The sequence below is a fragment of the Tachysurus fulvidraco genome, chromosome 6 (genome assembly GCF_022655615.1).
Source record: "Tachysurus fulvidraco isolate hzauxx_2018 chromosome 6, HZAU_PFXX_2.0, whole genome shotgun sequence".
NCBI classification, from domain to species: Eukaryota; Metazoa; Chordata; class Actinopteri; order Siluriformes; family Bagridae; genus Tachysurus; species Tachysurus fulvidraco.
The window spans coordinates 15,074,369-15,098,302 of record NC_062523.1 but is presented as its reverse complement, the minus strand read 5'-3'; the positions used below and the strand labels follow the sequence as shown (position 1 = coordinate 15,098,302).

Below are 23,934 nucleotides of genomic sequence, written 5' to 3'. Positions count from 1 at the left end.
GGTGTAATGCACTGCATTATTGAGATCTTGAGCTGACCGGCCATATGTAAGGCCTTGTAGAGTTTTTATAGTTTGTTAAATGTTTCTGAAGTTACAGACTGTAGCTCCTTTCATACAGTGCACAGTTTGGGTTAATTATGTTGATGGGATATTAACAATTAACTGTTTCAAATAATCCTAGAATCATTGCTGTGCCTGATACCCTTGTAAGAGCACCACACCATACAGATACCACTACCATGTCGGTGAATAAAGAGCGTGACACTATCAACATATCGACATACCTTTGTGTATCCGTTTATATGTTCCTGGCAATGCCGTTTCCGTCCACTACGTGACGCTGTTGTCACATATGTGATCGTGTGTGTGTGTGTGTGTATGTGTGTGTGTGTGTGTGTGTGTGTGTGTGTGATAGGGAGCCACCGCTGTTTCTATATATTGTCAGCAAAGTATAAAGTAGTTGTGCAACACGTGAATCCCCGGCGGAAAGGCGAGTCGCGTGTGTCACGAGCTCCGTGGCGACCTTCACCAACCGTGAGACCCGTCCAGCCTACAGAGCGGACACGGTGCGGAGGAACAACACCTGGTATGCAACGATTTGTTTGATGTGTTGGAAGAATAAGTTTAGAAACTAACAGCCGGAGTTTGTGTCTTCTGTTCAGGAAGTGACGCTATTTCTCCGTCACAAGTGATATTTCTCACCATGCGCCTATAGTATACGGGTCAATGTCTAATTTCATCTCATGGTATTACGCATGCACCAGTTAGGGTTTATTATACAGTAACCTATTTGTACTGATGGTTTCAGTAGTTTCAGTAGTTTCGGATTGAACATTTAACACCTCTGTTGCTAGAAAGCAGACTTACTCACGTGTACAGTGCACTTACTTACAGGCCCACACACTTTTATATCTATACTAGCCATTTTGTCGTACTGTGAAATGGCAGCTGAGGTCGTGTTCTCCTGGCCTGGTTTCTGTTGGATTGGATGTAAAACAGAGCTTTATATGCGCCGTGGGTACAGCAGCATTACGCATTTGCTACACCTGGTCTCTGTACTGAATATACACGACATACACCCTGACGTCTGTCATAGAAACTGATTTTGATACGATGATAAGGTGTGATTTGATTTTGCACTTTTATAATGTGGCTTTGTGGGCTTTTCGGTTTTCAGGGTTGTGTCTGTGAAACGGTTTCTGTTCCTATAAAGAATCAGTGCTTCAGGACCGTATTGGGAGATTTTACTTTCTTTTTCCACTTTCAGACACGTGACCGCACTTGGTATGCCACATTTCACTTTATTCCCTGTTGATGCCCTGTTTTGTCCACTCATTTGACACGGTGTCCAACTCGTGCTAAATTACGCAATCACATTGTATCCTGGTGACGTTTTGAGTTTATTAAATCCTTTGGGCATAGTGTTGGACTTACAGAACTTACAGCAGAAGCTCAAAGACAACTACATGTATGTGGGTTTATTACTTTTCGTGATATTTTGAACTTGTGCCAACATAAAGTATATGTATGCGAGATTGTGCCTTGACCTCTGGTATAGAGGTTAGTAGAGACGGTGTAATACCGCTGTCATCTCCTTTTGTGTAGAGCAACCATGCTGCTGAACTGCAATGCTAAATATAGACTTGCATGGAGAGAGAGAGAGAGAGAGAGAGAGAGAGAGAGAGAGAGAGAGATAGTGCGCCTCAGCCTCTATTACCCTCATGCCCACATTACTGCTGTGTTACATGCAAACAGCAAGCAGGAGTAATATTTAAGGTAAAAATGATAGATATCACTGATTTGATTTTTGGTTACATTTCAAGTGAAAGCAATACTAATGCACAAGTCTAGAATGAGAATTTGCAAACATGGATATCAAGCATTCTTAGTAATATTAGCAACGTGACATTTTTATCTCAATAGGTGTTGAGTGTTTATGGGGAGCAGAGAGAGGTGACAGAAAATCCTTTTTTTTTTTTTTAACTTTCACATGTTTAATTAAACAAAATGACACATAGTAGACTAGGATCAGTTTATAAGCTAAAACATAAGTATTGAAAGTATTCCCAATTTGGCCAAATGTTTGTGGACGTGTGGCCATCACACCCGCATGTAGGCCTTCCACAAACAAAAGGAAGCACAAAATGATCTAGATTGTCTTTGTATGATGTTCTATTAAGATTCCCATTTACTGGAACTAAACGAATGCTCTTGTGGCTGAATGAGCACAAATCCCCTCAACCACACTTAAAAATCTAGTAGAAAGCCTTCACAGAGGAGTGGAGGTTATTACATTTTGAACAGGTTAAGGCATCATCTTTTAACCATGTTATGTAGATGTGTAGTAATGATCTGGATGCAGTCTCCAAAAAACATCATAAACTTGAGATCATTAGATCAGACAGAGGGTGTAATGTGATGCTTGTTCAACAATTTAACAGTGATATTTGAACTACAATATATTTAGAAACTAATCCCTGATTGATGCTAATCAGGGGTTAGTTTTCTAAAGCAAGGACTCAAAGGCTAAGCTTTCAAAAGCAAGGAAAGAAAACAAGAAAGCATTTTCAAATAAATTCCTTGCTGCAGAAAAGCTTCCTCTGCTTCTTTGTTCAAAATGCTGTCTCACAATTTGTTTGAAAAAGATTTCCATTTAAGCTCCTTTGTTCTTTTTTTATGGACCAGAAAACAGTGTAAACAGTGTCCTGAAACAAAGAAATCTGATCAGATCAGTTGCATTACAAGTTTGCAAATCACAGTTTTTCTTTCATCTTCAAAATTACATGATTATTACAGTTCTATAATCTCTACTAAGAGCTATAAACTGCAGCTTTGAATTAATGACATAAATTAAAATGTATAAATCTTTACTTTTCTTAGAATGTTTTGAAACAGTATTCATTGTAGATAAATCATTATTTTAGGTGGCTATACTTAATATAATCAATATTATTCGATTGGATTGATTCTGGTAAAAGGATTGATTGGGTTACCATGTGTGTAACCTGTGAAATCAAAGAAGCAAAATGTTCATGACAGAGACAATACACTGGAGTGTGGTTTTATTTAAAGCTGATCTTCAGTGGTCGGGAATGTTCTAGAACAGTCTCGGGTTCTCCGTGATGACTGGAGATCTTGGAAATTCGTGCACTGTGTTTGACATGAGCGTGTAACAGGCAGAATGCCAGGAATACCTCAGGCTTAAACCAGGGCCAAGAGACTGTGTGCTGTATATGACTGACTCACACACTCAGTTTGGAGGTGGCCGAAGGAGGGGGCAATGGAGGAATCTGCTGCAAAGCACTTGCACACACATTTTGTATCACACACTTACCGTACACATATACATATAGTAGCTCAGACTGCTATCATTTTCAAACAAACAGTCACCTACATTTACTGTCACTTAAATAGTCATCTGCAGACTTTGGAATTACACCACTCCCCGCTGGCACAAACGACTCTTTCATTCGAGACAGCCCATGACACTGGAGTCAAACATGTTACTGTGAGTGTGTAGTGAGCTCACACTGCCTGTAACTCTAATCGTGTGTGTTTGTGTGAGTGCATGTGAGTGTGTATAAGTGAGGTGGTGGGTGGAAACGTGTATATCTTTATCTGTGTCACTCTACAATGATACCAAAGTAGACATAAGAGCAGCACAGACCTGGATGTCACTGCGTACAAGGACTCAAATCAACTTCATCTCTAATTTGCACGTTTCTCTCCCCTCTTTTTCTGCCTACTCACTGCCTGTACAGGAGAGCAGAGTGTTTTAAAAGTGTCATTATGCCATGGCGTCTCTGGGCGCCTCCTTCGTTCAAATCAAATTCGATGACATCCACTTCTACGAGAACTGTGGCGGCGGGAGCTTTGGCAGTGTATATCGTGCCCGCTGGATCTCGCAAGACAAAGAGGTGGCGGTGAAAAAGCTGCTGAAGATTGAGAAAGAGGTGGGCGATGTAATTGCCTGTGCTTTTCATATTCGCGTTTTAATTGTCAGTGTGATAATCATTTTAATTGCCTCTCTGCATGCAGCTCCTGGTGCTACGCACCAGCTTCGAATGTGCTTCCCCCATGCACTGAAGAGGGTGTGTGGTGCTAAGGGTTTCATTTGTGATCTTAGAAATGCATGTACTGTGTCTTTAAAAGAAAATTATCACATAATTAAATCATATTAGTCTCAGGTGAGAACTGTGTTTGGCTTCAAATTACTTTGAAGTGATGGATTTGTCATTTTGTCATTTTTTTTAACGTTTCAATTTTAGCTAAGACTACGTCATGTATTACTGTGATTCTGGAAATACGGTTGAGAAATCTGTGAAAATGAAAAAAATATGTTACGTGAACAAACTCATTTTAACTTTTAACTTTTTAGGTTGTGTGTAAGCATTCATTTGATTTGCAGCTACACAGATATCTCAATAGTATTGTAATTATTCTTGCCCCCCTAAAATTGGCCTATTAATAAAATTTAAATGTCATAAGTAACTCATACATTGTAAACAATCATAACACAAATACAATACAATTTTGTTAGTAATCTAAGAATGATCAGATATCACAGGATGATTTGGTTCTAGTAACTGTAACATGTACTCTTAATGTTAGTTATGAATGGAAAACCATTTGCTTGTTTTTGGTCCTTATTTGTTGCCTCCTCTGTCACAGGCAGAGATCTTGAGTGTCCTCAGCCATCGAAATATCATCCAGTTTTATGGCGCAGTTCTCGAGTCCCCAAACTATGGAATCGTCACAGGTCTGTTTTTTTTTTTTTTTTTTTTTTTAACAAACTCTTATACCTTGTAGTTGTTTTCAACTTTGAGTCATTACTATGACTACCCTTTATTTGACTTATTTACATCAGAATAATTAAAAAGTCGTAATACGTAATAATAAACCTGCGGCAGTGTACGAATGTCAATATTTGCTTGGTCATGTTCATAAATTTTTTATTGATGCTTTCTAAAAAATGGACACACAAAGTCAACAACTGTTAATAACAGTTTATTTGATCACATTCATCACTGCTTATTGTCAGCATTGCTGGGTATCTGTAAATAAGCTTTTTTTTAGGTTTATTAAGCTTTTAGTAGATTGTCTGTATAATCATAAATATAAATCATGAACCTAATTTCATGTTCAACAGCCTGCTCCAAATAATGAACTAAGAATAGAAAATACCTACTAACCTCAGAAGAAGGCACATTAAATTCAAGTTTATTTGTGTAGCGCTTTTTACAATTGACATTGTCTCAAAGCAGCTTTACAGGACATAAACAGAACAAAAGGTTAATATAAAGATTAATAGCATACAAAATTCAAGATTTTTAAATATATTTAAATGTGTTAGTATTTATACCCAATGAGCAAGACATGGACATAGACTTGTTGTTAATTATTATTGCTATATTAACTTAGTTGAATTTGTGTGATGGCCGGAGTAGTTTCCTTTTATTAAACCAAGCCAGACTTCTGTATTACAGTTATTCTTTATATTGTGAAGAGACAATTCAATTTTTACCCCAAACATACCAGAGAAAGTTAAAGGTCTTGTGTTGTGTCTGACATTAATTAGTTTTGTCTGTAAAATAATTGCCTTGCACAGCAATAGGTAGAGCATCATATAATGTTAAATGTTTATTTGAAAGACTATCAGCCCGTGTTTGTTATGTGTTCAGTGCAGCAGTAGGAAAGCTATAGTATGTAGATGGAGGGTGGGTTGTCCGGAAACTGCCATCTCTATTTATCAAAGACTGAACTAATTAGCACCAGGTAAAGGAGAGACGTTTACAGGCAGCCTGGCTGGCATCTTGTGTTTCCAGTTTAATCAGCAGGGTTATAAATCTCCCGTCCCATCATATTTCAGTAATGAAGGAGTCAAAGCCCAGAGTTTAATAGACAGTTTATATGATTCTCTTCCTTCTGTACATGACACAGCCTCTCTGTGATACGGCTTACAAAGTTCATACAAATAACATTTGAAACATTGATGAAGTTTCTGTATTGTAGTCAGATGCAGTATTTGTTAAAGGTCTGATCACATGCCAAAAAAGACTTCCCAGAAATAGGTAGGGCATGTCCTCGAGGAAGTCATGATAAAGAGCAGGCAGGATACGGCTTATGAAAAAAAATACGAAGTCCACAGCAGAGAAAACGTCTACCATCGGCTAGTGCTGTGCAGTGAAAGTATTATTAGTATATTTAAGGTTTTCTTAGAGTGCCTTTTTATTAAATAATGTGTACCTCATGTACATATTTCTGTATATGCACGATTATCTGTTAGTACTTGAAAGTCCAGCTCCTGTACATCATGTACCCTGCTAGATGTAATATATGTTATAGAACATCCATGCAACAATATGAGATAATGTGCCTATCATTTATGGGTTTTTTCTGCATTTGTGTGTTGCTTATTTTTGGGCATGATTTTTTTTTATGTAATGTGGATGGTTTATTTTTTTGTTTTCCCCCTTGATAATGTTGTGCAACAAACTATGTTTTCCTTTGAGGAAAGAGGAACTCTGCTGCAAAAGGGTTATATAACTTTCACCTTATTATTTATTAAGCTTATTTATATGTGTATGGGTGGAAGCCCTTGGACAAATGAACGCCATATTCCCATGGGAAAAGTACTGGACAGTAGGGGTCACTCTCTCTCCTTCATGGAAATATGGGCTCAACACCAGGCTCACACACACACATAATGAATCTGAGTAGTTAGTGGTCTTTTCCAACACATTGAGAGTAGCTTAAACTTTAAAACCATATAGCATTAAATATTTAGCATTTTCCTTTATGACATTTATTTCAGAGTATGCCAGTAGAGGGTCGTTGTATGATTATCTATCAAGTGATGCAAGTGAAGAAATCAGCATGAGACAGATCATGACCTGGGCAACAGAGATAGCTAAAGGTACACACAAACATGCACATACACTCGAATGTAACTGGAACTAATGACAAAAAAACATCAATTATTAAAAACACATTTAGATCATTGCTGGAAATTATAATTTCATTAATAACTAAATATTGATTATTAACGAAGTGAGATTTTGTGAAAGCTTGTGTTGTACAACTGCAGTAAGTTGTGCTTTTCTCTCTTTTGTTTATTGCAGGAATGCATTATTTACATGCAGAGGCCCCGGTCAAAGTTATCCATCGGGATCTCAAGTCCAGAAATGGTACTGTTGCCAGTTCTCATGATTTTTTTTTTCCAGAGTCCAGATGTTCTTAAATAATTCATCTTAAAATATGTGATGCAGTAACTACTATGAATTGTTTTGTATAGCATTGGGAAACTATGTACAGTAGTTAGATGCAATAAATGTGAGTCTAGACTAAAGTTTAAGTGGTTACAAAAAGTTCTTATGATTATAAAACCCTGGGTGGAAATAATCCGAGCCTATTTACAACAGGAAATGTTTCTGCTTTCTTTCTTTACAGTGGTCATGACAGCAGACAAAGTTCTCAAGGTATTTCTCAAACTCTGTTCATCGATTGATTGATGGCGATTTCATCATGCATGCACTGAGAATTAACAGTTGTATAAATCACTTTATGTGATTATAGATCTGTGATTTTGGAGCATCTAAGTTTCACTCCCACACCACACACATGTCTTTGGTTGGCACGTTCCCCTGGATGGCCCCGGAGGTCATTCAGAGCCTTCCCGTTTCTGAAACGTGTGATACATACTCCTATGGAGTGGTGAGTCTCTCTTTCTCTTTGTCTGTCTATCTCTTTGTCTGTGTCTTTGTGTGTGAAAACCCTTGATGAGACAAATTCTTATCTCAAATAGGTTTCTCTTTTGTATGTATCTCAATAACCAGAAAGTTCTAGCTTTTAATAATCTGGTTAACACCAAAAATGAAAAAGTGTTGCATTTTAATTCCACATACATCAATAGACTTTAAAATAAACTTGCGTTTGTTCAATTGTTTAGTTATATACTCACCTTTATTCTGCAGCTCTTAAACCTTTAAATTGTCGATCTTGCTCCTTACCTAAATTGAAATGTGTGTATACTTTCTTATTTTTTTTTTACTTGTCAAGTAAATGTTCTCGGTTAAAATCAATGCCCAATGGAGTTTGTGCAGCAATTATTACTCCACACATTATAATGAACACCATTCGTAAATTTCAGAACTCTTTCTCTCTCTATTTCTCCTACTGTGTGTGTGTGTGTGTGTGTGTGTGTGTGTGTGTGTGTGTGTGTGTGTGTGTGTGTGTGTGTGTGTGTGTGTGTTAGGTCCTGTGGGAGATGCTGACTCGTGAGATTCCATTCAAAGGGCTTGAGGGGCTGCAAGTAGCTTGGCTAGTTGTAGAGAAGAATGAGGTATACCATAACTCATCATTCTAATCTAATCTACAAAACATTTTCATCTAATCAGAAATACAGAAGTACTTATATTCGCTCAGACTGCTCATGTGAAACTGGGTTTTGGTTCAGCAAACCCATAACTATGTGTGCTGTGGAGTGATATGCTCCTTTCCATGTCCTGAGCTCTTTGTATCTTGTGTGTTGTAAAGTGGAAAGGATGGTAATGTAATGTGTGTGTGTGTGTGTGTGTGTGTGTGTTGCAGAGATTGACTATTCCCAGCAGCTGTCCTGCCAGTTTTGCAAACCTGATGAGGAAATGCTGGGAAACAGAACCAATGGTTAGAATTCAGCCTTTACTCATGAAATAAAGATTGTGTTAAATCTCTAGAAAACTGTCTGTTTCTGCAAACACAATTTATTCATTTTTTGATTTATGATGTTACATGAATGCTCTGCAATAAACAACTAATAATATATAATAGAAACTATGACTTGAGTTACTTATTAACTTATTTTAGTGTTAATTCCATATGTAGTCAGTTGTCTGTAGCAGAGCAAAGCAAACAATTCACGAAGAGGAGTAAGTCATCCTCATTAAGACATGACCTGATTTTTCATTTTCTATGCTTCCTAATGCTTCATATCTTTTGAATGAAATGGTAAGCTCCAAGAATCCAGAGGGCTTCTGTCATCCCACCATCAGGCATCAGTTTGTCAGGTCACATATCTCCTCAAACACTTCCACACCCAGTTCAGTGAAGATGATAAATAGATATTCACTGGCTTAGCCCTTATCCTGTCATTCAGCGAGACAGCTTTTTATTTATTTATTTAAAACCAAGTCCAAATAAACATGTCATTGAACTTTTAATAGTATAATAAAAGTCTGTTTATAGACTGTGTAAGAATGTCTATGTGTCGACCTCTTAAAGTGCTTCAAAAATATAATATTCTCTTATGATGACATGTTTAATCATGTACTGGATTTTACTACTTTATGTGATTCAAATTTCAGGTGTCTGTTTTCACAGCTAAATGATGTATTTATTTTGTAAGGGAGCATTTAATAGTGATGGACTGTTCTGTCATTTTAATCATTGCAGTAATATGTGACTACTAGCCAAACGTGTGCCAAAATTAGCACAAACAAGTTTATGGAGTGTGTGTGTGTGTGTGTGTGTTTGTGTGTGTGTGTGTGTGTGTGTTTCTGTTGGAGTCCCAACAATGCTGCTAAACCTGATATATTATCACATCAGAGTCTCTGCTGTGCTGAGAACAAACACTAATAATATCTGGTCAGGAAATTGTGCATAGCAGCATATGCACTACAATCAATAGTCCTTCAAAACACAGTTACATAGTAAGTCCTGTGTTAATTAGGCTAAGTCCTACTTATTCAACAAATTATTCATTTGTTGTTTCATTCTCTTTTAGAAATTTGCAGTGACCGAATAGTGCATTTTTAATATTAATCAATATATTTTCGTTCTGGTGTAGAAAAGGCCCCTGTTTAAAGAGATCCTGTCCATCTTAGAGGCCATGTGCAATGACAGCCAGCTCTCTGATCAGTGCAATTCCTTCCTGCAAAACAAAGCAGAATGGCGGTAAGATTATTCACACACACACACACACACACACACACACACACACACACACACACACACACACACACACACACACACACACACACGGACATGCAGTATATGGTTATGCATGGTCACCTTCCAGAGAAATAGTATTTATCACAAACTTAGGCACCCATGTACAGTTTGTCTGATCTGTTTATCTAAAGTTGATAACACTTGCAAAAAACGTTCAAGCTGATTTTTGAGAATACTTAGGAAAAGGTTCACCTCTTATCCATTTGTGCTCTTAAATCCGCAAAACATAATGAATAAGCATTTGCAATGAATAAGTTTTTACAGGGCAAGTCAGGGCAAAATTTCTCATTACATAATTAATTACATTAATCACACACAGTGACATTCACATCCTTGAAAATCACATAGATATTAAAATAAATATGTGAAAAAAGCAGGTATTGGTTTATAGCCATTTCTGCTAAAATAAAGACCTTATTATATTAAAGTTTCTCAAGATCATACCTCTCAAAATATTATGAAAGTGTCTTTAATATTACACAATAATAGGTAATAATACTAAAAATAATGATGCAGTATTTTTTTCTGCAGTTTTTTTTTTTTGCTCAATTTTGCTCTAGTTGTCTGTTGAAAAGTTTTTCTTTTGTCACATTAACACTCATAACAGTCACAAAACTAGTGTTAAACTTGAAAATTAGCTTACACTTCAGAAATCTAAGCTTGCCACTATAATCAAGAACAAATAACACACGATTTAAATATGGTTTCTCCCCAACATTATTTGGGATGTCAGGAAATCAAGGCCTCAGACTCAGTGAAATTGTAGTTTTATAACAGTGTCCAAATCTGTCAATCTGCAAATTGAATTTGAATATGCTACCTGGAGCACAAAATCTAAAAAGGATGTCTCTGTGTACCTGTTTACTGGCTGCACTGCATATTGTGATGTCAGATATAAAAGTTAGCTATATGATCTGAGTTAACTGAGTATTAAGATATTAAGGCTTATTTGGAGAGTAGAAAATGGTCCGTATGAAGTATTTCCACCATGCAAGCTGGGGCTTCAGTGTTTTGGTGCTGTGACAGACAGTTGTAGAAAGTTCTGGGTGTATGATGTTAGACCTATATTAAGACCGGCTGGAAGAGGCCCCCGGAGCAGAACAAGAGATTCCCGTCTTTCAGGATCTCCTACAGAAAGAGAGAAAGAAAGTAAAAGAAGCAAATGTGATGTCTGGAAAACAAGTAAGCTAATGGCACATGTGAATGTGAAATTCCGTGTGTGATTGTCGAGTAAGTGACAAGCATGGAAAGCAATTACATGGGAAGTTTGGAGTGGGAGTGGAAGCCTGCCTGGAGGGCGCTGAGTGGGAGGTCTGGGTTGCCTCACATGCTACTTTATAAATAACTGTGGGACAAAATATTTGCAGCCTACTCACTGCCCCCTCTGGTGGTCTTCATGGCGATCACAGCATTTAAACTGTCCTCAGCAGTGGAAAAAAATGAGATTAACAAATAGAAAAAAGTGCACTTCAAAAAACAGTATTATGAAAGAGAGTTTTATTCTGTTAAATATCTTATTTTATAAGCTAAAATGACCATTCATTATTATTGTTTAAAATAGATTCTAATCTATTGCATATAGTAATGGCAGTAATGCATACATACTCTTTGAAATACCTAGAGTAAGTCAGTAAGACACTCATTTGGTTGCATTGAAAAGAGATTTTGACTCATGTCGTCTCAGGGAGGTTTTCTATGAAATTGTCACCTCTGGTTTGAAATGAAAGTGAAAACAGTGCATATATATACTGTACCTAGCATTTTTAAACATAATAATAAATTAAGAAGAATGCTTTATTGAGAGAGTTGGTAATACAGTAAATAAATAAATCAGGAAGTAATAGAGACTCTTGGACCTTGTGAAGTGTCTGTGACTGTTGAGCTGGTGTATGGGTCTCTGTGAATGCGTTCACCTGTGACATTAAAACTAAGGTGTTTTGTTTAATGTTTTTTTCTGTGTGGAGGCGCGAGATTGAGGCGACTCTAGATCGCTTGAAGAAGCTGGAGAGGGACCTGAGCACTAAAGAGCAGGAGCTAAAGGAGAGAGAGCGCCGACTCAAGATGTGGGAGAAGAAACTCATAGAACAGTCCAACACTCCAGTGAGTCCACTTTTTCTCTATCTCACTCTCTCTCTGTCATTTTTAACACCATCACCTGTCAACTTTCTCATACACATGCACTCACTCTGTGTAAGGCAGGAGGTAAATGCATTGTGAAAAGAATCATCGGGTTTGTTTTGTGCTGCTGCTCTACACAGCATGCTGACAGATATTAATCTGGATGTGTTCACATGGCCTGCTACAGAATGCTTGCAGAGCACTGAAAGGGAGACGTTGTTGAACATTTAGTGGCACAAACTTTTTGGCTTTGGTTATTTTCACATTTCACCTGGTGCTATTCTGTATGGCCATTTCTCTATCATGAACAAAAATCACTAATTTCCTCTTTCCATCTCTTATTCGAGTTTCACTTTTTGTTTATGTCTGTTTGTCTATTTACTCTCCCGCTTTTCATTTGAAATCTTATTTTGTCTCATTTTCCCTTTTCCCATTTTCTCCTCTTTTCTGCTGTCTCTCATCTACCTTGCCTTTTCTGCTCTCCTCTCAGCTCTTTGCCCCCCTGGCCACTAAGATAAGTTCGGAGTCATTTTTTGAGTCTAAGATGGAGGAGTCAAAGAGGTCGGAGATGTCGTGTGAGATAAGGGGCTGCTGTAACGGAGAACTGGGTGCTTTGGCTCTGCAGGCTGTGATGAAAGGCTTCGAGGACGTGTTCAGCCTGGACAACCCCTCTGTCCCTGTCCTGCACTCAGACATGCAGGTCAGCATGCAGGCCACGCAGAACTCCTCCAAGACCTGCTCCATGCGAGAAGGACACAAACTCAGCATGGCTGCATTTAGCTGGTCTGATGACAGTGACAGCGATTAGTAATAGCTCCTCTCGGTTAATTAGCCAGCCTCAAAAACTGTGGTCTTATACCAGCTTTCCTCACTGTTTGCAAAAAGTATTATAGATATTACTCATATACTCTCATTATAGATGTTATTATAAAAATAAATGTTATCGGTAAGGCTTTAAAGCTATATATAGGAACAATCTACATGTAGTCCTGATATCGCAGTTGCTTTTTTGTTGGTTTGTTTTTCTAATAATAACTATACATTGTTGTTGTTATTGTTGTTGTTGTTTAAAGTTCATGAAGAACCACATGTAAAAACCTCCGATTGAGCTAAGAGGTGAAAGTAATAAATAATTGTTTCCCACTCCTAAGTATGGACTGCATTAGCCTTGCCGGTCCTACGCCTACAGAGTCCTTATGGATGTCATTTATGGCAAATGAAGTGGATGTATAGAAGCGTGCTGAGGGGCGAGTGAGCCGCATGTCAGCCTAGTGAAGATTCGGCGCTTTTATGATGAAGTGACATTTTGCTGACATTAAGATTGGACAATTTGAGCAGTGAGGCTGGGAGATACTCACATAGGCTAGAAAGGCTAAAGAGTGAGAGAGAGAGAGAGAGAGAGAGAGAGAGTGTGTGTGTGTGTGTGTGAGAGAGAGAGAGAGGGAGAGAGAGAGAGATATTTTGTGCTGTAAAACTTGATACAGATGACTAAACATTTCTTCAGGTTATGGATTATCGAAAAAAATCCTTACATTGGATGAGCTAGAAAGAAAAAGTTTGCATAATCAAGAACGTAACAAACGTTACTGGACATTTGTTCCTACATATTTTCATGAATTTGATGCAGTTTCGATCTGTATACATTACAGTTAAAGAATGCATACTGACAACTGCATGGATTATCAGGGTAAATACCTCACATACGATCTATAAACATGAGGTCACATTTTTGCTTTTGTCCATTAAAACACATAATGAAATGTTCACATTTTAATATTTATTCCTAAAATGTTTTTTTTTACTTGCAGTGTTCTTGTTTGCAGTATCACGTTATTCAGACTTTATTAATGTTTGCATTTAACAATCAAATTAATGTAGAACTAAGTACACTCATAGACATATACACAGTACATACATTAATATATATTACAGGTTTTGCATTTGTTTATGCAGTTTGTCATAGATGTTTTCCTCTGACATTATACTATTCATATTCTGTTTTCGTTTTTTGACCTTGATCTTTTCTGCCTTTTGCAATAAACTTTGTCACAAAAATGATGCTTAAACTCTCTTCCATATTTATCTTTTTATACTTTTTATAAAATTTAACATAAAGCTCCAGCATGGTGAGTTTTCCTGATGTGTACGATGATTCAGATGCATTGATTTCAGAAGACAGATGTGCCGCTACTTTAATGTTAACTATCCATAACACATAATAAAGCACAAATACACTGCAACTGCAATTTTTTAGATCAAGAATACGGTTGTCTGGATGTGAACCCCCGAATAAGCTCTATTTTCAATGTGATCTCTGGACGTGATGTGTGGAAGTGCTCCTGCGGCGTCAAGTGAACATAAGGTCAAATCTTGGCCATATTCTCTCGCATAACACCAGCAGGACAGAGTGCACTCTGCACCCTGTTGAACTCTGCTGAGCTCTTAAAGGAATTTCAATTACAGAGTCATTTGTGCTGACTGTCTCCACGCCTCCTTTCATCCCATCTCCTCTTTTGTCAACAGTCTGCTTCCAATCCTTATAAAAACCATGCAAGCTAGCTGTGAAATACAAGATGGCTGCATGAAATGTACTGTTATATCACTCTAATTAGGCAAATGTATGTCATGGAGCTTTGGCGTGTGGCAGATGTTTTTTATACATATTATAATTTTGTTTACATCCTCAGATATGAGTCCTGAGCATACGGGGGAGTTAAGGGCCCATCTGGCTACACAGAGGGAAAACACAACAGTTGTGCTTTCTCTCTGTTTCCATCTTTGTCTCCATATTTTTTGTGCACGTGACATACTCCATGCACAGATTACTGATTCAATTTGATTTTCTTCACCATCTTTTTGCACAGCAGTGTTCATCTACTATAATATTACCTGCTAATAATGCGATTTGTGTTTTGACTGGCATTTGCCTTTCAACGCATATGTCCCCCTGTAGTTTGTTAGGACATGTCATACAAAAGTGCTGCATATTATATTTGGTATGAGGCATTTTAGCTCGATAAAGAATTGATGACATTTATGTTAACATACTTTATAATGTGCATTCATGAGTAAATTAAAACCATTCTTTAATAAGAGTTCACCTTTTGTATGCATTACTTTCTTTTTCTCTCTGTAGTTGCTCCCAAACCTGGCCATCCATGTCTGGACAGAGGAGCATGTGGTCAGTATTATTGTTAAACCTGCATTATGATATTTAATTGATTAGGACAGTACTGAAACAACTCTGTTCGGTTCACTTCTTCAGTAGACAGCACATTGCATCTCTTTTGATTTTGTACAAACGTTATATAAAGTTTTTTAAATAATTACTACTGTATAGCTTAAATCGAACTCAATCAAAAGTGATATAAAATGTGAGTTTAAATGTGACAAGCAGTCGAGAGCAAAAGCATAGGACAAAGTGAATAAGACATTTGAGTATTAATATTCGAGTATTAAACATATTTAGTGTCTGAGGTTTCACAGATATATATAATGGAATAAAAAAAAGAAGTTCAACACTTCACATTCTATCTGTTTGAATTACATATACAGTATATATGGTCTTCACTTTTTTCGATCCTCTGAGTATCTTTTGGATGATCTCAGCAACAACAGCTGAATTGTAACAGGTTTATTTCTTAATTTTAGGCTTGAAATGTAACAAGTTTATTTACTAAAAGATCCTCCATTTCACAGTACTTTTGGATGTCGCAGATATTTGGGACAGGTAAGACGTTCTCATAAGATGATTTTTTATAACATAATATTGATTTCAAAAATACTACCCAGATGTTCATGTGTACCAGTCACTTCCTGCTGTATGTGTGTGTTGTTGCAGACGGTGTAGAGTGCGAAATGCAGCGCTACGCAGATGTCTTCAAGAAGAACCACATCACTGGACGCAGGCTGCTGCTCCTCTCTGAAGCAGATATGAGAGATATGGGCATCTCCTCTAAAGGGCACATCATACACCTGAAGGTAATGTAATGAAACTGCTGCACCAGGGCATGAGATGTAAAGCTACTTGGTGTAATATAGCAGAATAGAATGAAAAGGCTACAGATTTTTAGAAGTACCCTTTGATGCTAATTAGTGGACACACCTTGAATGAACATGTCCCTTTGGTCACATTATTTTCAGTCTTTTCTAGGGGTACCATAATTTTTGTCTAGGCCTGTTCCACGAGTTTATTTTTTTAAATAATTCTGTTGAAGCATGGTTGAAAAGCAATGTCTGACTTTCATTGGTTAACATTCATAGAATTTTTATTTATTATTTCTTTTGTCAGATTAAAGTTTTTTTCTGTGACCATTGTGAGTTTTTCTTTCATTGACCAAAGGGTACCAACAATTTTGTCCACATGTGTAACTAACATATTTAAGTAGCACTTGGACTGAGTCAGTTTCTAAACACTTGCTTTTGAATTCTCAGTTCTTGAAATTCAGGCACTCTATAATCTGAGTGTATCTGTATGTATTATGTATCCTGTTTTTTGAAATATGACATATATTCTTTTTTTTTCAGGCTGAAATTGAAAAATTAAGAAATGATTATCTGGCACTGTTACATTTCCCCCCACTAACAAAGGTATGGTTAGTGTTGTCATTTTTATGCTTTGCAATGTTAATGTGCTGGGAAATAAGTTTAGAATTCATGGTGTTATTTATAATTATAACACGATTCATATTCTGTATAACCATGAACCTTACCTGGGTCTTTCCACCAAAATACTACATTTATGTACATACTGTATGTGTTGATGATGTAAGCAGAGTTTTGACTGTTGAAATGTGTTCTCTGTCAGGATGAATGGGATGGAGAAGAGGAGGGGGAAAGCTGGAGGAAGACTGTGAATCTGGAGCTGGTGTTTGGTTATCACTGGAAACCAGGGACAGGTCCACAGGTATAACAGATGCCATAAGAGCACCAAAACACCTTTGTATAAACAAAGATTATACGAATGTCTGGCTTTTAATCCAGTTGCACTACAATTTAAACTTTGTGAGTTTGTTTTAGTCTTCATACTTGGATGAGATGGTATAAATGAAAAAAAAAGAGTAGAATATATTGACCTGAAATAATTATGAAATAATTTGCAACCTAGACTTGGTGACAGTCAAAATAAATAAATAAATAAAAATGGTGCAAAATTGTTGGAAACTTTAGAAACCCACAAATCTTTGATTAGCTCCAAGCGTGCTCATTCCATTCCTCAAGTCCTTGTTAGTTCAGCCCTGCCTTAATGTTTTAAAATGTCATTTGTCTTCAATCTCCGTGTCTTTCGTTAAAAATAATACTTAAAATAAAGTTCTTTGGAGACACGTTTTATTTTAAAACTCTTTAAAGGAACTTCATAGGCTCCAAACCTAAAGCTACAGCCAGAAATCCCATAGCCCTATATCAGAGTTTACAATCCGATGATTCATATTCATACCTCAATTATTTTCACCTCATACCACAAATAGTATGTTTTTGCATTCATTATTCTGAATTTTTATTTGTGCTGTGGTGAAGAAGGAGGTCTTTTGTACTCAGGGCGATGACTTGTCATCAGTGTATAGAACTGAGACTTTAGGATGTCAAGATGGCTACTCTCGCTTTGAAGTTGCCATTTCCTTAAGTAAAGATGCCTGTTATTCTCCCATCAGCTATTGACCACCTTCTCACTAAGCACATTTTTCCTGTTTGCAAGATTGATTTTTTTCTTCTTCCCTCCTTTAAAAATAAACAGAAAAAAAAGATAAATAAATCTTCCATCTAGAGTGATACATAGCATCCACCCCCTCTTGCTTGCGAAGGCTTTGTTCAGGTCTCAAAGAAGGGGAGAAAGGCCGCTTCTCCACTTGCTGCTTGAATTTAATCAAAAATGGCCCATTTAGCCAGAAGTCATTTTCTTTTTAAAAGGCAAATGTTATTTAATCTTTCAGCTGTTCATTGTCCCATCATAAATAGTCCCCTTTCAGTGCGTGCGGCGGGGCTGAAGCGAGGCCGCTAATTGCCTCCCATTTCTCCTGACATGTGGTGGTTTAGTGGGGAGGAAACTCAGCAGGGAGAAGGAAACAGGAGGCTGAGAAAATGAGAGCTAATTATTTTCCCCTGCCTGGTGTCAGGCTCTGTGTCAGCCTTGTTTTTACAAACTGGAAGGTTCTTTTGGACTAAATAAAACAAACCCGCTCTGCACACTTTTCCCCGCTCTCTCGTGTCTCTTCCCCCGCCTTCTCTCTATTTCTCTTCTATCTCTCTTTCTCTCTTCTCTTGCTGTCTCTCGTTCTCCCCTCTCTCTCTCTCTCTCTCTCTCTCTCTCTCTCTCTCTCTCTCTCTCTCTCTCTCTCTTGTCTTGCTCTCTCTCTCGCTCTCTCTCGCTCTCTCTCTCTCTGGCGGTGTCATGGTAGCAGCTGCACTTCTCAAAGACTAAATGAGGGGCCTGCGATTGTGCACTGGCCATCTGACAGGCAGCGAGTGTGCTGTTAATGAGGATATCAGCACTGAGTCGAGGGAAAGGTGCTGAATTATGTATGAGGCGTCATTAGACGCTTGCTGCGCTGGCCTCCATCATGGCGCATTGTTTCTGCCGGTGTGATTAGGCCAGGCCCAAAAGCACCAGGCCAAGGCGCTTGCAGCCTGTTCCAACGAGGTGGAGTCTGGCACCTTTACAGCGAGACATGGCTTCTGACATACACACACTCAGGACCTCTGACACTTCTGCTTTGAGACCCTTCCAGCAAACACACACACACTCAGTCCAAAACAGAGAACACACCCTCAGAACACACGCATGCTCATCCATGGCACACACCTCATTTTAACACTCACACCACACACTTGTGAGGAAGTAAAGATGTGTGTTAGGACTCTGCTGTGATGTGTCCTGCTCTGATCTCAGTACACAGTAGATTGGCTTGCAACAGGAGCAGTGTGTTTTAAGTAATGATCGGTGAATTGCGCTCAGGGCCTGGAGGAATGGAGGAATCATTATTGATATGTCAGCATGTGCACAGTGTCCAACGCCAGCCAGGACTTTATAACATATCCTCTGATGAGCAGCGCATTTTCGCTGATTGATGGGAATGAGAGCGGATGATATAAGCTCACTTGCTCATTTTGTCTTTTATTGTGGCTTTCATGGTTGGTTCGTTTGTTGCAAAAAATAGTGCCATTTAGTTGGAGTTAATGAGCAATATGCTTGGTTTGATGATACACTGGTTATTCACATATGCCAATCTCCAAACTCAGTATTTGGCTATTTGATAAAGTTTTGGAGCAAAAACTCATAATGACAAACATTGTCATGTGTCATGTATCATTCACAGAGATTTCTGGGAAATTAGCAATTGTTTTTGCATTAATGTTAACTTCTAGGCAGAGTTCTATTTGAAAATACTATACCAGCTATGGGGGCATGGTGGTGCAGTGGGTGATGATGTTGCCACTGGATTGATCCTGAGTTCAGGTTTTTGAATGTTTGGAGTTTGTGCATCATTTTTATAATGAGTCTGTGTGGGTTTCCTACAGGTTTTCTAGTTTCCTCCTACATTCCGAAAACATGCGTAATGTTGGATTGGCTATTCTAAATTGCCCATTGGTGTGAAAGTGTGTGTCCGGTGATTGACTGGTGTCTTATACAATGTGTATTTTCCTGCCCAGTGTGCATGGAATAGGATTCATTTTTGTTGGAATTTCCCAGGTATATTTGGTTACATGAAAAAAACAACAATATTTTACATTTTCTTTGTAAATTTGAATATTGTTCATTTTAAAATGCAGTTATTTAACTAGGCAAGTGGTTAAATAAATATGACATTTATACTCTGGGTTGTGGTTGGCATATTCTGCATGGCGTTGCTGGGAAACATAAGCAACCTCCGTGAAGTTGGCACCCCATAAAAAGAAATAATCAACAAAACTACGTTTGTGCTACGTTTGTGCTGGTTTGTATCTGTATATCTGTCTGTAATATCTCAAACACAGAACCAGCACAAACGTTTGTTTTTTTATTATGTCATGATTAAAGTCTATTGCAGCTTATTTGTTGCTTGATTATGTTATCTTGATAAAATAAAATGTGATAAATGTTTCTGTTCTGAATTCCTACCACCCCATGAAAGCATGCCAGCAGATTCTGCTAGATTATTATGAGGTGAGAATAAGTGTGTGTATATAAGCGAGGCATTGATCTATCTTGGGAACCTTGGATGTTAGGCAGTAATACAAACACACACACACACACACACAAAACTTTACACAGGCTCAGGTCAGCTGTTACCTGCTACACCTCCATGTGTTAAATCCAGATTTGACATATCGACACCAAAAGATATATACAGTATATTTTTTGCCTGCACAGTATTGAACCTTCCTGTTATTCATTGTAATTTAGGCCCTTCAGGTATTGATAAAATTAGCGTTTGCTCTTGCCTTGAGCTTCTATATGTCTTCTTCTGTCTTCTATATGCCTTTTGCAGGACTGCAAATGGAAAATGTACTTGGAGCTTGACGGAGATGAAATTGCTTTAACCTATATCAGAGACGTCACATTTAATGCAAATAGACCGGATGTGGAAGTCTTAAAGATGACCAAGGTAGTTTCTGTTTGGCTATAGTGTTTATAATGCAGTGATAAACACAGTGTAGGTTGTTAGCTGATGTATACTGATATGTACTTTTTCTTCTCAGCCACCGTTTGTGATGGAGAAATGGATTGTTGGGATATCTGACAAACAGACTGTTGACTGTACTGTAAATTATGAGGTAACTAAACATAACATTTCTCTACACACTGACATATACTATAGAAATTGCAGGATTCGGAGTACAGTGAATGTGGATGTCTTTCCTCTTTACAGGCACAAACCAGAATAACTCTTTCCCTTAAACTTCACTTGAATTGTTTGATTTAAGCCATTAAACCAACAGCTTGTTCAACCACATCTAGCGCAGTATGGACCTTTCTCCCGGATTTTCTCCAGTCATGTCAAATCTGCAGTAGGGCACTAGAAGAAGATTGTAGGGCTTGGTTCCTGATTGGCCCCATGTATAACACAGTATGTGCTTATTGTCTCATCAGAGTGATGTCAGGTCTCCAAAGAACACAAGGCATGTGCACTCAGTGCGGTGGAGCCTGGTTAGTGGTGCAGATGAAATCAGAGGTGTGGAGCTGCTCATAGAAACACCACCAACAAATGGGGACGGGAATTTCAGGAGCCGTTCCAACTCTGGTAATACTAATCTTTACCTTTTTTGGAACCATAGAAACTCTGAGTAAGGAGTTTAAAATTAGAGCTTAACATTCTCTCAATTTAATGGTTGTATGTAATGATAAATGTCTGCATATAGCAACAATGATAAAAGAAGAATAGAAATAAAAGTGGTAAAGAGAATTGAAATCAATTATTATCACTGAATAGAAATAATAAAACTTCTTTGTAATTCTTTTAACATTCACCAACTATCTCCTTGCTCCATCAAGAGTAAAATCTCAAACCACAAAAACAGTTTCCATCATCAATATCCAGGACCCACTACAGTCTCTTATCTAAAAATATAGTCTTTTTATACAACAGCCTCCACTATTTTGGGAAGATTTGCCACTACATTTTGGAACGTGACTGTTAATCCGATTCAGCCACCAGAGCATTAATGAGGTCATGCTCCGGTGTCCAATAACAAGGCCTGAGCCATTCTGTGCTTTGGTTCATCCCAAAGGTATTCAGAGGGGTTGAGGTCAGGGCTCAGTGCAGGCTACTTGAGTTCTTTAACACCAGCTTTGGCAAATCATGCCTACATGGACCTCGCTTCGTGCACAGAGGCACTGTCATGCTGGAAGAGGTTAGGTTCAGCAATGGCAAATCTTAATGTTACAGCATACAAATGCATCCTATTAATTGTGTGCTGTATTCTATAAAATGTGGCAACAATTCGGGAAAGAACCACATATGGTGGTGGTCAGATGTCTACAAACTTTTCTGGCTATACAGTGTAGTTAAACAGAAATATTGTATTTGTGCTAGCATGCTATATTTACCAGTGTGCTTCTGGAAACCAGGTTCTTGTATAATGGACTGTTCACTAAAAAAGAATGTATACCCCATGGTGTCTAGGTGAAAAAATGTACTGAACATGTACTGCAAATGTACAAAATATCTTTTTAAAAAAGTTCAGTCATGTTACAAATGCAATGTAGGTTTGTCCATTAACAGGACAACAATGCACAACAGTAAACAGAAAATAGTTGAAAGGCATAAAAAGGCATACAATGACATATTTATAACAGATATGTCATAGAAGTGTATGTTAAAGCTTAGTGAACCCAAAACTTTTCTGATTATATGAAACACAGTTATGAAAGCAAAGGGAAAATATTTTTCATATTGTTGTTACTAGTGTTAATGAATAAACACTAGATTTTTGCCCTCAACTGTTTTTTGTATTATCTCCCAGGTGTTGATCCTCAGTGGATTTCCAGTCTGAGATCAAAGCAAATCAGAGAGAACCAAACCCAGGAGCTCCACAGTGCCAATATGAGCAGCCAATCAGACAGCATGACTCTCCCGCAGTTCCTGTCTGTTTTTGGTAACCAGTCGTCATATGCTTCTGCGGTGCGAAGATCACCCAGTCGCAGCCCACTTTCACAATGGGCCGACTCCCGAAGCTCTTCACCTACACTTTCAACCAAACTTTCCTCAATCCACTTGGGGTCAAAGGGTAGCAGCCCATCTAGTACAACTTCAGAGAGCACATCAGATAGAGAACGCTCTCAAAGCAGAAGATACATGTACAACTACCAAAGAAAAAACTCCTCTAGCTCTCTAACTGTGAGTGGAGGAGGAGACCGGAGATTCTTTAGAGGGGGCGGTCATACATCTCATAGCACCCCAAAAGGCGGACGACACCGGACCAACCACATAGTACCCCAGAACCAATTACCGATAATCCCAGGACTGGCAACCGCAACAGTAGGGGAAAAGCAGAAAGATGAGCCTGAGGATGCCAAAGGTACAGAAGGAGGATGGATTAAAGTAGAACGCAAAAAGCCTCTCAAACAAGACCATAAGCAACTGGACCAGAGACAGCTCAGAGGTCGTCCAAGAAAGGGAGGAAGAGGGGGGCGTGGGCGGAGCTAAGGGTTTTAATAAATTAAATTATTGAACCAAAGAAAAAACATTTTTACAAGATGTACAAATAACAGCAGATAGAAGCATAGTGTTGGCATAATAAGCTGCTTTGCAAGGAATTATAAACAGAAGTTTTTTAAACTAAAAATTCATGATGTTTATTTCACAGGCTTGCCAAAGCGAGAAACACAGGTTAATAATGAAAAAAGAAGACACTTTTAAATGCACAATAGCTTGAACTAAACAAAGACCTTTTTTCCTGATCCAGTCTCATTCTCCAATATAGATGACAAAGCTGTAAATTTTAACAACACAACATTTTACCTGTGGTGATTAAGCCGTAGAGCCAGTAAAGATTTTTATATTGTTTTATTTTTTTGTCTGTACATAGAAATATATCTGAAATGTATTTAATGATTAAAAATCAATCCTGTAATGCATGTTACAATCACGTATGCAATTGTTTTATAAAGGTGGGTGGGAATATACAAGCAATAGAATGATTTAGAAGTTTCATTTACTAATGTTGTTAGGGATTCACATACACACACATACACACACAGTCACACATACACACAGCACTACCTACTAATTATGTGTATTAGTATTTGTATTTTGTCTCAGGTTTCAGACTGTTGTGTATTGTTATATATTTTATATAATTTATCCACCTATATCATATTGTATTCTCAAAATAAAATGGATCCAAAAAGAC

General features: G+C 37.8%; 1 protein-coding gene across 3 annotated transcripts; it reads left to right on the top strand.

Annotated features, from left to right (window-relative positions):
* The first annotated feature begins 379 nt into the window (after positions 1 to 379).
* On the top strand, positions 380 to 23,933 carry map3k20a (mitogen-activated protein kinase kinase kinase 20a). Of its 3 annotated transcripts, XM_027164388.2 has the most exons (20): positions 380 to 586; positions 3,762 to 3,953; positions 4,672 to 4,759; positions 6,815 to 6,916; positions 7,122 to 7,187; positions 7,450 to 7,478; positions 7,576 to 7,713; positions 8,255 to 8,341; positions 8,590 to 8,664; positions 9,824 to 9,930; positions 11,952 to 12,087; positions 15,242 to 15,286; positions 15,805 to 15,835; positions 15,947 to 16,086; positions 16,633 to 16,695; positions 16,913 to 17,011; positions 20,571 to 20,687; positions 20,782 to 20,856; positions 21,173 to 21,323; positions 22,546 to 23,933. In XM_027164388.2, exons 2-20 carry the CDS (start codon positions 3,795 to 3,797, stop codon positions 23,226 to 23,228), a joined length of 2,391 nt encoding a protein of 796 aa, XP_027020189.1. In that variant the 5' UTR covers positions 380 to 586; positions 3,762 to 3,794; the 3' UTR covers positions 23,229 to 23,933. The 3 variants fall into 3 exon arrangements, with proteins under 3 accessions (XP_027020189.1, XP_047670783.1, XP_027020190.1); XM_047814827.1 differs by lacking the exons at positions 15,947 to 16,086; positions 16,633 to 16,695; positions 16,913 to 17,011; ... (2 more) ...; positions 21,173 to 21,323; positions 22,546 to 23,933 and having other exon boundaries at positions 382 to 586; positions 15,757 to 15,825; XM_027164389.2 differs by lacking the exons at positions 15,242 to 15,286; positions 15,805 to 15,835; positions 15,947 to 16,086; ... (4 more) ...; positions 21,173 to 21,323; positions 22,546 to 23,933 and adding an exon at positions 12,596 to 13,248 and having other exon boundaries at positions 383 to 586.
* Position 23,934: the final 1 nt, after the last annotated feature.